Source organism: Numida meleagris, unplaced genomic scaffold (genome assembly GCF_002078875.1).
Source record: "Numida meleagris isolate 19003 breed g44 Domestic line unplaced genomic scaffold, NumMel1.0 unplaced_Scaffold323, whole genome shotgun sequence".
Taxonomy (NCBI): domain Eukaryota; kingdom Metazoa; phylum Chordata; class Aves; order Galliformes; family Numididae; genus Numida; species Numida meleagris.
The window spans coordinates 48,755-65,341 of NW_018364554.1; the positions used below are offsets into that span (position 1 = coordinate 48,755).

At 46.8% G+C, this 16,587-nt stretch overlaps 1 protein-coding gene and 1 long non-coding RNA gene across 2 annotated transcripts in view; one reads left to right on the plus strand and one right to left on the minus strand.

The window, feature by feature from the left end:
- The first annotated feature begins 5 nt into the window (after positions 1–5).
- LOC110391206 lies at positions 6–13,620 on the plus strand. The gene is made up of 3 exons (XR_002434010.1): positions 6–193; positions 792–894; positions 13,103–13,620. It is a non-coding gene; the product is annotated as an uncharacterized LOC110391206 (long non-coding RNA).
- The window catches only part of LOC110391205 (zinc finger protein 707-like), a 6,838-nt gene continuing 2,651 nt past the window's right edge, over positions 12,401–16,587 (minus strand). Inside the window, exons 2-4 of the mRNA XM_021383000.1 lie at positions 13,478–13,553; positions 13,163–13,289; positions 12,401–12,699 (exon numbers count right to left, since the gene is read on the minus strand). Coding sequence (XP_021238675.1) covers positions 12,524–12,699; positions 13,163–13,289; positions 13,478–13,501 — 327 coding nt within the window. The 5' untranslated portion in view covers positions 13,502–13,553 and the 3' untranslated portion in view covers positions 12,401–12,523. The remainder of the gene's footprint in view (positions 12,700–13,162; positions 13,290–13,477; positions 13,554–16,587) is intronic.

A 16,587-nucleotide genomic window follows, 5' to 3' on the forward strand; every position in this document is an offset into this window, starting at 1 on the left:
CGACCACGGCGGCTCCGCAGGGACAAAAAGTGTCGGAGCACGGCCGCGAATCCCCGTGCGTGCCGGAAGGCTCCCCTCTGCCGCCCCGCCGTGCAGTGCAAGGGACTCATCCGCAGGAGCCGTTTCTCGGGAATCACGCGAGCGCTGACATCTGCACGGAGCCCTGCGCTACAGCACAGCGGTGTCCTCAGAGGTAGCTATTCCGTATAGGACCCTCATCTGCAAACTTCTGTACTACAGGACATTTCTGGGCAGGAGGGTTTTCTGCTGCACCCTTAAGATGTTGTCTGCAAATATATCAATTATCTATCTCCTTTTAATTAAGGACCAAACCGTCCAGTGCGATCCTGAAGTTTGTGTTATTGAATAGCTGGGCTGTTTGGGTATTATAATCGTGGAATCATTAAGGTTGGAAAAGACCACTAAGATCTGATCTAACGATCCACCCATTACCACTATGCCCACTAAGCCATGCTGTTAAGTGTCACATCTACACATTCCTTGAACACCTCCAGGAATGGTGATTCCACCACTTCCCTAGGCAGCCTGTTCCAATGCCTCACCACTCTTCCTGAGAATTTTTTTTTTCCCTAATATCCAACCTGAACCTCCCCTGGCACAACTTAAAGCCATAACTTCTAACCCTATTGCTGTTACCTGGGGAAATAGGCGATCCCCACCTTGCCACAACCTCCTTTCTCCCTTCAGGCAGTTGTACAGAGTGATATGGTTTGTATGGAATATGCCTTTGGCCAGTTTAGGTCAGCTGTCCTGGTTCTGTCCTCTTCCAGCTCCTCATGCCCCTCCTACCCTCTTGCTAACAGGACAGTAGAAGATGAAAAAACTGACGTCCTTGGCTCTGTACAGCATTGTTCAGCAACACCTAAAACACTGGTGAGTAAACAACATTGTTTTTCTCCAACAGCCAAATTGTAGCATCATAACAGACACTATGAAGAAAATAAAGTCCATCCCACCTGAAACCAGGACAATATCTCCCCCTTATTCCATATTATTTACACCATGCTCAAGTCCCACAGTTTCCCATGCATCCTAATTAATTACCATCACCTATCTTGCCTTCTAATATATACACACGCATATAATCCCTGTGGTCCCTCAGCCATCCCTATAAATTATCTGTGGCATTCCTTTACTCTATGGCATCGGGCTCTATCTTTCATAATAATCTTCCAGGGCAGGAGGAATGATGCGTGACGCTGAAGCCAGTTCTGGTTCTATCAGAATTCATTCTTTAATCTGGGTTATTTGTACTGTAATACAAATGATAAGGCATATAACAGCCAGAGTAATTATGATATGCAGTGTTATGTAGCAATTAACATCATATAATTGAAATTATTGGTTGTTGTCACCCGGAGTCAAATCCCCTTGAGGTACACACCAGATGTCACCATTCTTCCACATTACCCACCAAGTGCACCCAGGTCCTTGAGCAGAAGCAATCTCATAGATGGGCTTGCCTTTGCCCAAGGCAGGAATAGTCCAGACTGTCTTGCCCAGCATGTTTTTTCCATGTGTGCTACAGTGAACTTATAACCTTCTACCATTGTGACACTGTCTGTGCTTGGGCCACCCCTGTCTTAGGAAGGTGGGTCAGATCTTTCACCCACCCCTGAATCGGCAAGGTGGTCTTAACTGTGACCTCAGATGTTTGGGTTATTGGCTCTACCACCTGTAATGCAGAGTAGGCAGCCAGTAACTGTTTTTCAGTCATGCTGTATCTTTCCTCTGCTCTGTGCCAGACCCGAGACCAGAACCCAGTTGGGGTCTAAACAGAACTCTGGCGTTGCCACAGGCCCCAGCCAAAGCTGTCCTGAGTGACATGAACGTCCAATCCGGCTGGGAGGGTAGGATCAAATATACCCAGGGCCTGGGCTTGTTTAACAGCCAGTTTTGCCTGTTGGAAAGCCTCGTGTTCCGTTCTCCCCCAGTCCCATAGTTGCCCCTTTTTTGTGAGTTTGTCTAATTGTCTCAGCAGCTGTGCTAAGTGAAGTATAAAGGCATGCCACTATCCCAGTATACCCAAGAACTCCTGCAGCTGCTTTGGTGTCGTAGGGACTGGGAATGCCTGAACCTTATCTATGACAGCACTGGGTAGTACTTGGGTCTTTCCTGACCAAACTACCCCCAGGAATTTCACAGACAGGCCCAGACCCTGCACCTTCTGGGGGTTCATAGCCCATCCTTTTTCCTGCAGATAGGTAGTGAATGAATCTGCTGCCTGCCCTACTGCCTCCAGTGAGTCAGATGTTAACATGAGACCATCAATATAATGATACAAGCTAACAGTATTAGGTTTTTCCCAATTTGCCAGGTCACCTGCCACTAGGTTATGGCAGTATGTTGGTGAATGTATGTACCCCTGTGGCAGGACCTGAAAGGTCCTCTGCCTGCCTCCCCATGTAAATGTGAACTGGTCTTGCAGTTATTCAGCAACTGGAATACTGAAGAATGCATTTGCCAAATCTAGGACACAGTGGTAGGTTTTTATTTCCCTACTCAATGTGTCCTTTAGGGAGGCAATATTGGGTACGGCTGCGTGAACAGGCGGCAAAACCTTATTTAATTCTCTATAGTCTACTGTCATTCTCCATGTGCCATCTGACTTCCGCACTGGCCATATGGGGGAATTATATGGGCTATGTGCAGGTCTTATGATCCCAGCTTTTTCTAATTCCTGCACAGTCCTTGATATTTCATCTTGCCCCCCCCGGGAGTCTATACTGCCTCACACCAGTAATCCGGTGCGGTTCCAGCAGGCGAATAGGCTCATGCTTCACATGGCCTCTCAATATCGTCTGCACTGCCTGGACACTGATACACCTCTGTCGGAGTCTGAACTCTCCTACCATTGTCTGGAGAGCCTGACCCCATAAAATGTCTATGCCCAAGAAGTACTCTGGGACTGGGGCAATAGACACCTTATACTCCCAGGGTGGGAGACACCCAACCACGTCTGGGTAACTGGAATGGTCTGTCCCCTGAAGCCAGTGATCATCACTCTATCCCCATTAAACTTAGTCAGCTCTCCATAAATAATTGATCTTTTGCGCCTGTGTCAACCAACGCCATAACCCTTCGTACGTTCTTTTGGGACCAAAAAATGGTCAGCTCAACATAGGGCCCCCGGTCCCACCTGTAGGCCCTAGTTACATGGAGACTAATATCCGCTATCAAGCCATGGATTGTGTGAGTGCCAATTCTTTTTCCTCAGGTGGCTCAGGCATCATAGCCTGAATCACTTAGGGTGGGTTTTTCCTTTTATTAGGGAGTACACAGTCCTCTAGGTTCCAAGTATTTTCTGGTATTCATTCAATTATTCATACCCCTGCTCTTTTGGAGGTATTTTGAAAATTTTGGTTGTCCCTTAGTTGTTTCCATAATTGAAGTAAAACATGATTAGGTTGGTGATCGATTTTAGCAAAAGCCAATCCAGCCTCTATGAGGTCATTAAACATCTGTTTATGGGACACCCATATGGGGCCCAATCAAGGTGTCTGTGGGGCAGCTTTTCTAGTTTTAAGAACTGGATCTACCTCAGCCCCTTCCACCATCCTAATATTACGCCTTGCCCTTAAGCGCTGCGTCTCCCCCAGATCAGCCACCAATTGAGTGGCCTGCTGAACAATGGCCTCTGAGGCCACCAGGGGGTTCAATATAAATAACAGTGTGCCATAATGGTGGGAGGGTGCCTGCTGTAAAATTAGGTCCCTCATTTCGGCCAAGAATTTTACTAAATCAGGACTTTCAAAGGCTTCCTCGGAAATGGCCTCTTTCATTCCTAGCTCACGAATATATGTTTGGAGGTCCTCCATGGAGGACCAAAAGCCTACATGCACCAGAATATCGGCCTTATTAGGCCAAGTGATACGGCATGCCGCCATCATCCAATCCATTAGGGAATGATTCTCCTCATTACATTGCACAGTGGCATACAGTTTTTGCCTAAGGGCAGGGTGCGAGGTAATGAACGCGAGCTTGGAAACTTCTGGTCCACTGACCACAGCACTCTCTGCCCCCATGTCCCATAATCAGAGTAACCAAGCCGGTACACTTCCCCTTGGTTTCTGCCAAAATCGTTGCACCAAATCCATCAATTCAGATGCTGTATACAGGCAAGCTGTAACATGCAGATGGGTTTGGGCAGGGGGCCATTGATCAGGGGCACCCCTGCTGGTCTATCCTGTACCTTTTTTGTTTTTTTTTTTTTGCGTCACTGCAGTTGGATCTTGAAGGGATCCACCTCAAGTGGGGCTTCGAGATCTGATCTTGAGATTTTTCCTGTTGGATTACCCAGGTCTACTGGATCAGAGCACTGAGTATATTCCAATGCAATACTCCGTATGTGTTTTAAGGGGAAAGTTAAACTTGATTTTTTCCCTGTCAAGAGGCCAAGCTCTTGCTCAAGATTTTCAATGCAATCATGCAGTAGCTGGTTCTCATTTTCTAAAGCATTATTCGAATGTTCTGCGCGATTTAGAGCCATTAACAGGGGCCATTCCACAGTGAACACAGCCAGTCAGCATTCCTTTGTAATTAGGATACTTTTATCTAATCCATAGAAATATTTTGCCATGCAGGATGGGGACTGAGAACTATTCCCACTATCCCACAAGGGGCCCCATTTTTCAACTGTGGCTGCCAATTCATAAAAGGGTGAACTCAGAAATCCTGGGATGTGCCCCGGCAAGGTTTTATCTAGAGGGACGATGTTCTCTCCCTTAGCCCACTTAAAGATATTCAAAAGGAAAGCCATTTTAATATTTTGGTCTGCCTGGCTCACCAAATGTAGCGATCAGAAAGACCAACACAATGGAAAAGGTGTTACAAAGAGGTGGAAGGACAGGCACGATAGCAAGGTGGGACAAGGGAAGGGAAATAGATCACTCACCCAGATCAGAAGATTCTGGGTTCACAGGGAAAGGCTCCCACCAAGGAGGGATGTCCAGAGAGAGATCCTTCCTCACGGGTAGTCAGCCCTTCAATGAGGCCAAGGAGCCTGGCTCCACCCCTTCTGGTTGCACAGGTGAATTGCCTTCACCTGTGCTCCCAGGGCTGACTGGGTCTTTCCTCCAGGTGCTCAGTCAGTGGTTCAGGCCATGACTCAGCAGTTCCCCTACAGACACTAAAGACAGAAGTGGACAGACAAGTGAAAGACAGACAAACTCAGGGAAACCTGAAGCAGCAGCTGAATAGAGGAATATCATCTGAATGATCAAAGAATAAGGGAATTAGAAATGAGGGAGCAACAGACATTGCACAGGACCAGATCAACTGCTGAATAGATGGTCTTAGACATTGTCAGTTTAGTAAGGCCACGCAGAAATACATGAAGGATTAGGAAGATTAAGTACACAGCAAAACAAAGACAGGGCAATGCAAGTACAGAGGAATATGAATTTGCTATTAATACATACTCTGAAAAACTCTTGATATCATGGCAAATCATGGACATTCTATTAATAGTATTTTGTTATTTCAGTAGGTGCTCATAATCTAAGTGTTTTTATGCAGAGCTCTATTGTCCCACCATAAGCACCCAGTGACACTTCTATACGCTTCAGTGTACCTGAGGTACTTGCCTGGGATTGGCAGCTATCACAGAGGATTTGCAGGATGCCAGAGCCCTTTGGGAGCTCCAGGTGAATCCCAGGCAGAGTGTCCCTGGGCATCTACTACAGCACCAGCTGTCTGTGGCCCAGTAACTGCATTCCATCCCAACTTTATATTCACTTAGCTTCCAAAGAAAGCCAGTACATCAGTCCCACAGGGATCAGTATTTCTCTTTTTTGTTGTTGTTGCTTGGAATATTATTTTTTTTTAATTAATAATAATAAGCCCTACAGCACAAAAAGAGATCATTTTCAAAATTTCCTGAAGCCCAGTGCCCCAGAACTCTTCCTGCCCAGGATTTGCTTTTAATAGCATAATTAAATCACAGAACAGTAGAATCATCTAGGTTGCAAAAGACCTTCTAAAGTCCAGCCATCAAATGATCTACCAAGTCCCATCGCTAAACCATGTCCCATAGTGCTACATCCACACATCTCTTAAATACTTCCAGGGATGGAGACTCCATTACTTCTGTGGGCAGCCTATTCTGATGACTGACCAATCCTTCCATGAAGAAACTCTTCCTAATGCCCAGTATAAACTTCCCCTGACCTTACGTCCTACCACTTGTTACCTGAGAAAAGAGGCGGACACCCTCCTCACTATAACCTTCTTTCAGGTAGTTGTACAGAACAATGAGGTCTCCTCTCAGTCCCTTATTCTCCATATTAAACAACCTCAGTTTCCCTGGCAACTCCTATATGTCAGTTTCTGATGTAGGCCAGGAAGTTGTTCTTTTTGACCACCTGGGCACCTGACACCCCCAGGTCTTTTGCTGCCAGGCACCTTTCCAGCCACTCCTCCCCAAGCCCTTACAACTTCATGGGGTTGTTTTTGCCCAAGTGCAGTAACCAGCACTTACTCTTGTTGAATGTCATACAATTGGACTTGGCCAATTGATCCAACCTATCCAGATCCCTCTGCAAAGCCTTCCTACCTTCAAGCACATCAATAGGCCCACCTAGCTTGGTATCGTCTGCAAACATACTGAGACTGCACTCAGTACTCTCATCCACACCACTGATAAAAATACTAAAGAAAACTGGTCCCAAAGCTTAGCCCTTTTGGCACAGAGAGTCACACTATGATATATTGACCTCTTAATAAAGGACATCAAAGAGAAAAGCTTCCATGAAGTGCTCTATTTTTGGATAGCCAAATTTTCCCTTATGTCATCGCACCTTCTTTCCCTGTCCTTCCATATAAGCATATATATATGTAGATATGCATAATTATATGTGTAGGTAAATGTATGTCCAGCCACTCAACAAAGCACCTTTCCTACCAACACTCTCACTGGGGAAACTCATCTGAGGAATTTCTACATTTCTATTGTCTTTATTTTGGGAATTTTTTTTCCCCTTTGTTGTCTTTCTTGTGCTGACAATGTATTTCAACAAGCCCTTCTCGTTGCCCTCGTCATCTCTGGATAGTTCCATTCCCAGCTGAGCTTTGGCTTCAGTGGTTCCATTCCTGCACCCACAGGCCAGGTCTCCATCTGTCTCCTGGGCAGCCCATTCCCCTTCTGCCCTCCCTACACTTCCTTCTGCTGCTTGAAATCCTAATTTGAAATCCTAACAGGGGTCCCTGTTCATCCATGACAACCTCCTGCCTGGCCCTGCTGGAGTCCCTTTGTGTCAGATAGACATGTTCCTTGACTCTGAGAACACTGTCCCTGAAGATCCAAGAGAGACCCACTGAACTCGTGCCTTCCTGGACAGTTCAGTCCATACTAAGCTAAATTAAATCAACACTCCTGCAGGCAGCCGTGACCATGAGGTGAATCCACACTAGCTGTGCTGCAAAGCACGAGCAGACCCAACTGGGTCGCGACCACAACTACTCATCTCCCTCACTGGGTTTGATGGTTGTGACAAGCGCTCCAAAAGGCTACAGAACCTTTCTAGGGATACTACAAGTTTCCAGGTGTCTTTCCAGCTGCAGCCAGAGGTCTCCTTCCTTGCAAATGACAGTAATCCCTCTCCATTCCACTGAATCCCAAAGGAATTAGTGTCCTTCTTTCCCTGTGGATACCTTAATTTTATCCTTTGGGTGAAACCACCTTGACTGATCTCTCTTTGTGGGCCTCCAGTCACTGCCCACCCTTGGCAGATGATGTCCATGGGGAACTCCTGGAAGCTCCACACAACTCCATATTCCTTCCCTGGAGGGTGTTCTCTGTCTTGCCACATGTGGGACTGCCACGAGGATATACCTCAGTGACCATTCACCATCTCCACCATTATTGGACAGCAACAGGTTACTTCTAAATCCTACCTTTGGTCTCTCACAGCGCACAGTACTGTGATGAGCTTTTTCTCTTCCAAATCCATGGAGCAACAGGCTTTCTGTGGTGCAGCACCTCAGCCCTGTTCTTGGCACCAGCTCTGAAAGAAGAGCCACGTCCTCAGGCAGCGTGTTCTGGAGATCCAATTTAATAAAGCAGATGCTAAGAGCACCAACCTAGTGTTTGACATAGCCTCAGAATTTAACAGAGCAATTTTATTCCACAGTAGAAGCAGGATGAATGCAAACATTTCTCTAAGAACATAATAAATGCTCATGGCAATAAAGATAGGAATCATAATAAAGATGATGAAATAAGGATGAGGTCTGCCAGGGGATAAGCACAAAATCATTTGGGAAGAGAGAGGATACATTTATCTCTATTAAAAACATCTGTAAAATCATTTTCTGAAGAGCACCTTTGAACTCCTTGTTCTTCCTGCTGTAGATGAGGAGGTTCATTGATGGAGGCACTACCGAGTACAGAACTGCCACCACCAAGTCCAGAGAGGGGGAAGAGAACGAATGGGGCTTCAGGTAGGCAAACATGGCAGTGCTGATGAACAGGGAGACCACAGCCACATGAGGGAGGCATGTGGAAAAGGCTTTGTGCCATCCATGCTCAGAGGGTATCTTGAGCACATCCCTGAAAATCTGCACAGAGGAGAAAAGAATGAAAAGACAGCACCCAAATGCAACACAGACACCAGTCATAATAGCCCAAACTCCCCTAAGGCAGGAGTTCATGCTTATTACCGCAAGCTCTGCTGCCCAGGAAAGTCCCACAGTGCAGAGGCTTGCAGATGGCCACATAGCGTTCATATGACATGACAACGAGTAGGGAATACTCTGCTGTAAGCAAGAAGAAAATGAAAAAGTCCAGGGCAACACATCCTGTGTCAGAAATGGCTCTGATGTCTCAGAGAGAACTGGCCGTGGCTTTGGGGAAAATGGAGGAGATGCAGCCCAGATCAAGGAGGGCAAGGCTGAGGAGGAATTAGTACATGGGGGTGTGCAGGCAGTGGTCGCAGGCTACAGCTGTGATGAAGAGGCTGTAGCCCAGGAGGGCAGCCAGGCAGATGCAGAGGAAGATCCAGAACTGCAGGAGCTGCAGCTGCTGTGTGTCTGCATGTGCCAGGAGGGAGAACTTGGTGATGGAGCTGCTGTTGCACCTTTGTTACAGTCTCTGGACACAATGACCTATTTATGAAAGGAAAAACAGTAAAATGTTAGGGTGTACTTCTATGAAAAAAAACTACTTCCCTTTCATGGAGACCTTTGCAAGCCCCTTGCCTGAACTGTTGCTAGAGCAACCTGAGGGTGCAATAAAGATCAGGAGACTCTGGCGTGGACTCTGAAGGAGTCCTACTGCACTACATCAACAGGTAAATAGAATTTCAGTGTGATCTCAGATTCAATCCACTCATGATAAAATGCTCCTCAGCATGGTTACTCCCAGTTCACCTGACCAAAGAGCATTCCTCTGTGGATATGATTTTATGTATTTCTACTTGCACCATCACAACTGAGAAGTGTTTTTAAAGCAGAAATCTTTGAAATCTGTAATGCCCATCAAGCAAAAAAAAATACAGGTGCTGAGAGACAAAGGGACTGGTCCACAGCATAGAGTGAGGACAGCTGGTGTACCCATCAGTCCTGGTCTCAGCTGGCCCATGCTTGCACTTCTGAGGATATGTGAACTCAGATGTTCCCCTACATGACTCTGGATGCTGCTGATAGCACAGGAATCCAGGTTCAAGGTGCAGTACTCCAAACGTCTCAATTTTCACATACCTGAAGAAGATCTCAGTACTCCCTTTCTTGCCAGGCATACAGAAGAGTCATTGCAGCTGCACACACAGAGCTATCCAGCAGCATTTCCATCTTATTAGCATTTTAGATGTCTTCTCCATCAGGATGCTAGATAACAGAGCTTTTGCAGCAGAGCTGTGCCCTTGTGCAGGGCAGCCTACAGCATGGTAGAACACACCAGGGAAAGACTCAAACATACTGAAAATGTGCTGTCCTGACATGAATCAGCTGATTCCCTGCTCCAAACACAGCATTTAACAGAGCCCAAAGGGTTAGGACATGGATGCTCTTCCTCCATTGATGTATCTGCGTGATGGAAACTACATCATTATCTGAGCTGCAGCTGAATGCTGACCCCAAAACTGATGAATTCAAAGGCACACTGCAAGATTCCAATGCTGTTAAGGATGGAGATCTATGCTGGAGATGGACAGCAGACCACAGGGTTGCTATGGGGAAAGGATATGCACTGTGGTTTTGGCATGGAGGTGCCCATATCCCCAGCCCCATGGCATTTCCAGGGGCAGCTCCCTCTCCCTGCTCATGTCTCTGCTGTCTGCAGATGTCCCTTTCTCTATGTCTGTCCCCACATCTCCTCTCTGGAGCTCGCAGAGCCCCTCACAGCTGCTGTGCGCTTAGCTCTGCCTTGCAGACCCCTCCTGGCAGCAGGGCACTGCTCAAGGCTATTTCGATGCGTGCAGGTGCTAAGGGACATGTCACACAGGCCCTGGTGACACTGCACATGCAATGATAGAGGGGTAGTAAAAGAACATCCTGGGGGAGCGTAAGGCTTAAGATTCTCAGTATTTTCTTGGACAGTACAGCCTCTATTTTTACTCCTTCTGAGGCAAAGAAAACCAAAAGGAGAGACTCAAGAAATCCAGACTTGAACCAGGTAACCCCTGCATATATCTCTCATCTTGCAAAGCCCCACCAAAAGTACCCTGGGGTCCTGTGGAGCAGTGAGCTCCCTATTCCACGCAGCAACCTTTGGCAGCAGAAGGCTCCTGCCCAGCCTGGGGACTCCTTACCCCCACACATCTCCCCACAGTGCCCTGGGCAGCTCCCTGGCAGACTGAGTGCTGAGACTGCCAGGCAGCAGAGTCCCATTAACTCCATCCCAGCCAGATCAAGAACAATTGTGCTTGCTCAGAGGAGGTGTGGCCATCTGGCATGGGTGCAGAGGGGGGAGAAAAAGACAAAAGTGAGGACAAGAAGCTGAAAGGGCACAAAGGGAAATTCCCAATTGTTTTAAGGGAAAAAACATCACCACGAGTGGGCATCAGTGCTGGGTCAGGAGAAAGTACTGACTGATCTGATCTCACTGTCAAGTTCTCCATGCTCAGAGCAGACCATGGTTCTCCAGAGGACGCTTCTGATGCAAAACCCAGTCAGAGAGACACTGCTGTGTGTTGAGGCATCACTGGCCTTTGAAATCCCTGCCTGGACCTCACCTCAGGACTGCACAGTGAATATGTTCATTGTCAAAAGGATATTCTTCTTTATTGGCTGAAGAATGCCACTGAGAATGGGGATACCACAGAAAACTGTCAAGCACAGTCTTTCTCACACTCAGGACACTTATAGTGCTTGTCTCCTGTGGGGATCTGCATGTGGGAGAGCAGCGTGGAACTCCTTTTGTAGCCCTTTCCACACTTGTCACATATATAGAGTTTGTCTCCTGCGTGGATGTGCTGGTGGGAGATGAGGTCGGAATTGCTCCTGAAGCTCTCCTCACACTCAGAGCATTTGTACGGTTTCTGTCCTCTGTGGGTACGCTGGTGAATCATGACTTGGGAACTGTTTCTGAAGGCTTTTGCACACACTGGACACTTGTAGCGTTTTTCTCCCGTGTGGATGCGCTGGTGGACCATGAGTTGAGACTTGCTTTTGAAGCCCTTTGCACATTCAGGGCACTTGTAGGGTCTTTCTCCTGTGTGGATACGCTGGTGGATCATGAGTTGGTAACTAGTTTTGTAGTCTTTTGCACACTCAGAACACTTGTAAGGTCTTTCTCCTGTGTGGATACGCTGGTGGCATTTAAATTCAAAACTGCTTTTGTAACCCTTTCCACAAATGGAACATTTGTAGGGTCTGTCTCCTGTATGGATGCGCTGGTGGGTCATAAGGTGGGAACTGGTTTTGTAGCCCTTCCCACACTCTGGACAACTGTAGGGTCTCTCTCCTGCGTGAACGCGTAGATGGATCACGAGGTGGGATCTTCTTTTGAAGCCCTTTGAACATTCAGAGCATTTGAATGGTCTCTCTCCAGTGTGGATGCGCTCATGGATCAGGAGGTTGGAACTGCTTCTGAAGCCCTTCTCACACTCAGGGCACTTGTAGGGTCTGTATTCTGAGTGGATGCGCTCATGGTAATCAAGCTGAGAACTGCTTTTGAAGCTCTTCTCACACGTGGCACACTTGAAGGGTTTGTCTCCTGCGTGGCTGCGCTGATGGATAGCAAGGTAGGAACGATCCTTAAAGCCTTTCCCACACTCATTGCATGGGAACTGCCTGTTCTTCTGGCAAACTTCCTTGGTGCTCAGCTCTTTAGGCTGCTTTTGACCTTTGCCACAGTCCAGGGTTTCTCTCACTCTCTTTCCTGGATGGTTTCCCCCTGGCTTCTGCTTCTTCAAGGGCTTTCCTTGCTCCAGGCCCCCTTGGAATTCACTTCTGGATTTTCCAAGAAAAATACTATCCCACAGACTTTTGGCTACAACACTCTCCTGCAGATTCTCCTTCAAATTCGTGATCTCATCACCTGCGGGATGACAGAGGAAATCCAGATCTAGCTTATTGTGCCCAAAACATGCCCCAGCTGATCCCACAGGGGCGTCCGCCAACCCCAACCTCCTCCTTTCCCTCCACAGCTCACCTGGGCTGAGCTCTCCTCTGGGCTGCACACATCTGGGATCCAGGATTCGTCCCCTCCTTCAAGCAGGGAGATCACCACGGGTTTAGATGCTTAAATGATACAAACAGTGGAGATGAAAGCATTTCCTTGATTTTGGTAAAGCTGCTTATGCAATACCTCCACTATGTGCTCCTCCCCTTCTGTGAAACCACATTTAGGCCCTGAGTGACACGAGGCCAACACATACCGGCTTGCTTCAGAGTGTAGTAGGACTTTCCTCCTCTTAAGATTATGCAGGGGCTTTTTTAAAAAAACATGATACACAGCAACGCAAGGGGAGCATGCAGGGGGCTGATCCTCCCCCTCCTGAATGATGCCAGAGTGACGGCAGTGAATCTGGGTCTTCTATCAGAGTGCTAAGCATACTAATGGCTTCTGAAATTCATGCACGCATTTTTTGGTGCGTCAGTCAACAGGTAATTTTAACATATTTAATCTTTGTCCTGCTTGCAGAGGCTCATTCTGCACAGCCTGAGGTGCCCTGACAAGCAAGAAAGGCAGCAAAGCCCTCACCCAGCGAGGCTATGCACTCATACGTCTCCAGCATCACGTCCCGGTAGAGCGCTCGCTGCGCAGGGTCCAGCAGCGCCCACTCCTCCCTGCTGAAATACACGGCCACCTCCGCAAAGCTCACGGGCTCCTGCAAGCAAACAGCTCCTTGCTGCGACCACCTGGGGCCTGGGGAAGCAGCTTGTTGAGAAGAGAAACCCCAGCCCCAGCAACTTCTCAAACAGCAGCACACAAATGCTGCACAAGAGCATCCCATTCTCCCGCTGCAGTCACATCCCTTGCACCTCTGCCTCGCTGGCTGCTTCCCCAAGCCCCTACCTGGGATGGATGCGCTGTGGCCATTTGCTGCCCTCCTGCAGGCTGGCACGATCGCAAGTGAAAGGCAGGGAGCCTCCTGGGACAAGAGGAACAGTAGGGCAGTTCTGAGGGAATGCAGCAGTCCCCATCCAACCCAGCCCTCCCCACAGTGGGATGAGGAGGAGAACCGGAAGCAAAACAGAATTTGTGTGTTGAAATAATACCTACTGACCAAAACAGGAAAGAAAACAGAAACAAATATACAATTAAATAAAAGAAGCGTATGTACATATATATACACAATGCAGTTACTCATTACCCGCTGTCTGACTGATGCCCAGCAAGCCCCGAGCAGCAGCTCCCCCAACACCTCCCACATCTGTATTTTTTTTTTCTTTTTTTCATCATACTATTTTCTCCCCCTGTTCCTTTTTGGGAGGAGGAGTGAGTGAGCCAGGTAGTGGTACTTGGCTCTCTGCTGCTGTCCAACCACCACACTCAGGTGTCCTCTGTCTCCTGGGATGCAAATGCAAGGAGGAGTGCAGAGTGCTTGTGCAGAGAACGGAATTGGAGCCCAGTGCCTGAGCCGGTGCAGCAGCTGTGTGTGAAAGGGACCTTCAGTTGCAGGGAGATCCTGAAAAAAAAACCTTGGGAGCAGCCTTGCATGATGAAGGCGGCCCTGGCCTGTAGTTCAGAGGGTAGCAGAAGCCTCAGAACAAGTGAGCGATCAAGCCAACTGCTTGCCAAACAACAGGTAGCATGACAAGTGCCACTAGAGGAAGATCCTGCCTGTTGGTTCCCCTGAGGGTATTTGGGGGCTGGTGGAGTGGGAAAAGAAAATTACCTACTTGGAGGCTTTAGATAAGAGCCATAAACAAGGTTGGGATTCTCATCACCAATGGGAATCCATATGTGCAGAGGCATGGAGCAAGGTCATTTCATGTCTTGGCACATATACATAAGTTGCTTCAAAAGTAATGCCTCCTAGTTAATTCCCAGGAAACTACAACAGATACAAAGAGCACAATTACACTTTTTAACAGAGCAAATTCTCAACTACAAAAAATTATTTTTCCACACAGACACCACCATTAGCTATGCATTTTTTGCAAGCAATGAAGAAATGCCTGCATGCCACGCTCATAAAAATCTGTTCCTTCAAAGCTGACCCACTATCTCTAGTGATGAAACACACCACCCACCACTTCACTCTGCTCACATTCACTGTTTGGTTTTCATAAACATTCAGCAAGCATCAATGAATGTCCGTGGGTGCCACTTTTTCTGCATGGAGTAATTCAGTGACACATCTTTGCTTCATACATGCTTCCATGTCAGGGAACACTTTGTCAGATTGGCCCTCTGCTGCCATCTGTCACACAGCAACAAAACTTGGTGGGAAGCTTCAGCCTCTACTGCCACATCACCAACATCCATCTCTGACATCATGGGCCAACATAATAAAAAAGGAGGCATTACTTTCAGAGTATCCTTCATAAAATACACAATATCATCAATATATAAGTAACAAAACATTCTAATTTTTAATATTTTTCTTAAAACATTAAAAAAAGAGACAAACAAAAACATAAAGGCATGAGATATTTGGCCTTGCTTTTGTGAAACCAATGCATCAGTTTTGTTCAATGGCGGCGGCTGCAATTCACAGAGAGCTCTCAAGTTGTTTATCAGTGTTTTTTGATGAAATTTTACTCTTCCTGTACTTCATTCTTGACGATTGTTCACAAATGTGCATACTGTGAAAAAGCAATGATATGAATAAGGTGTCGTTGTGAAGTGAGGGATATTTTTCTTTTGAAAGAGAGGTCTTAGAAAAGTCTAATAAGGAGACATGATCAGATTTTTGAGTCGCATATCTGACTGCAATTCTTGATTGAAGACCCCTATGCTGAAGCGCTGGATATGCCACTCGATTATGGTGTGTATTCTAGTCTCCATGACAGTAATATGCACAGGCTGGTGTGGATATGAGCAAGGATGTCAGTTCTTGGATCCATTCACTCCTCGTGGGCCAAGGGGGAGTGGAGACACTAATCCTCCAGACCCCGTGTGGGAGCTGACTCAGGGATTTGTGAGAGTTCGGAACCACACCAATAAGGGACCCTCCCCAAGTCCTTTGAACAAGGGATATGATTTCTTGTTACTCCACTAAATACAACTCTTGATCCAGCAAGACATCAGAGTATAGAGACCCCCTATGTTGTGTTTCTGGCCACCTTGATATGGGGAAGGACGGACAGCATAATGAACATTATCACGTGAAAAGCAGATCTTCTCCTCACAAGGGTTATACTGAGACCTGTCTTTGGCCTGGCATATTAAGTTTCACCCTGAATGATACCTACTTCTTTGAGTATAGATCCAGTGATGACCTATCTCTACCTCAATTTGAAGGGAGGGACATCAGCACATTCCACTCACTGCTACATTTCACTTACAGGACAACACAAAATGGAGTTTTGCAAGTCGTCCTGGCCAATCAAGATGTCCTGCATAGCCATGCCTTTCCCTTTTTTCACCCTTTCAAGCAACTCAATTACTATGAAGCAACTCAATTACTATGAAGCAACTCTTATGTAACTCTTTCATGCTGCACCCAACTTCCCAGCACTTTGGGAAACAGTCCAGGAGACTTATCTAATATCCAATGGATGTGGTTGCTAGATAAACCCATCATAAAGCCTCTAGAATATAAAAATTCCCCTCAACAGGATGCTTCTGCCCATTTTCAGTGCCACAGTCATTAACTGTACTACTGGTCCTAGGGCTCCACCTGAAACATGGCTGTTGGAAAACATATGAGTTAAGATGAGATACATGTATGTGTTGGGGTTATCCCTCTTATGGCTTCAGAAATCAAGATCCTCTATGTAACCATACTTACAATGATGTCTTAGATGGCTTCAAGTTTGCTTACTGTGGGGTACACTACATACACTATCCTCTGAAAGGTACACTCCTCTCCACAGAACCAAAAATTCATATTGTAAACTGTAATTATACTTGGACTTGGCAAACTGCTATACATCTTGCACCATTTCGATTGGCTTGGGGGTGTTAAAATGGAAAATTTGATTCATATTTAACACTGGAGTGACAAGCAGGGTCGA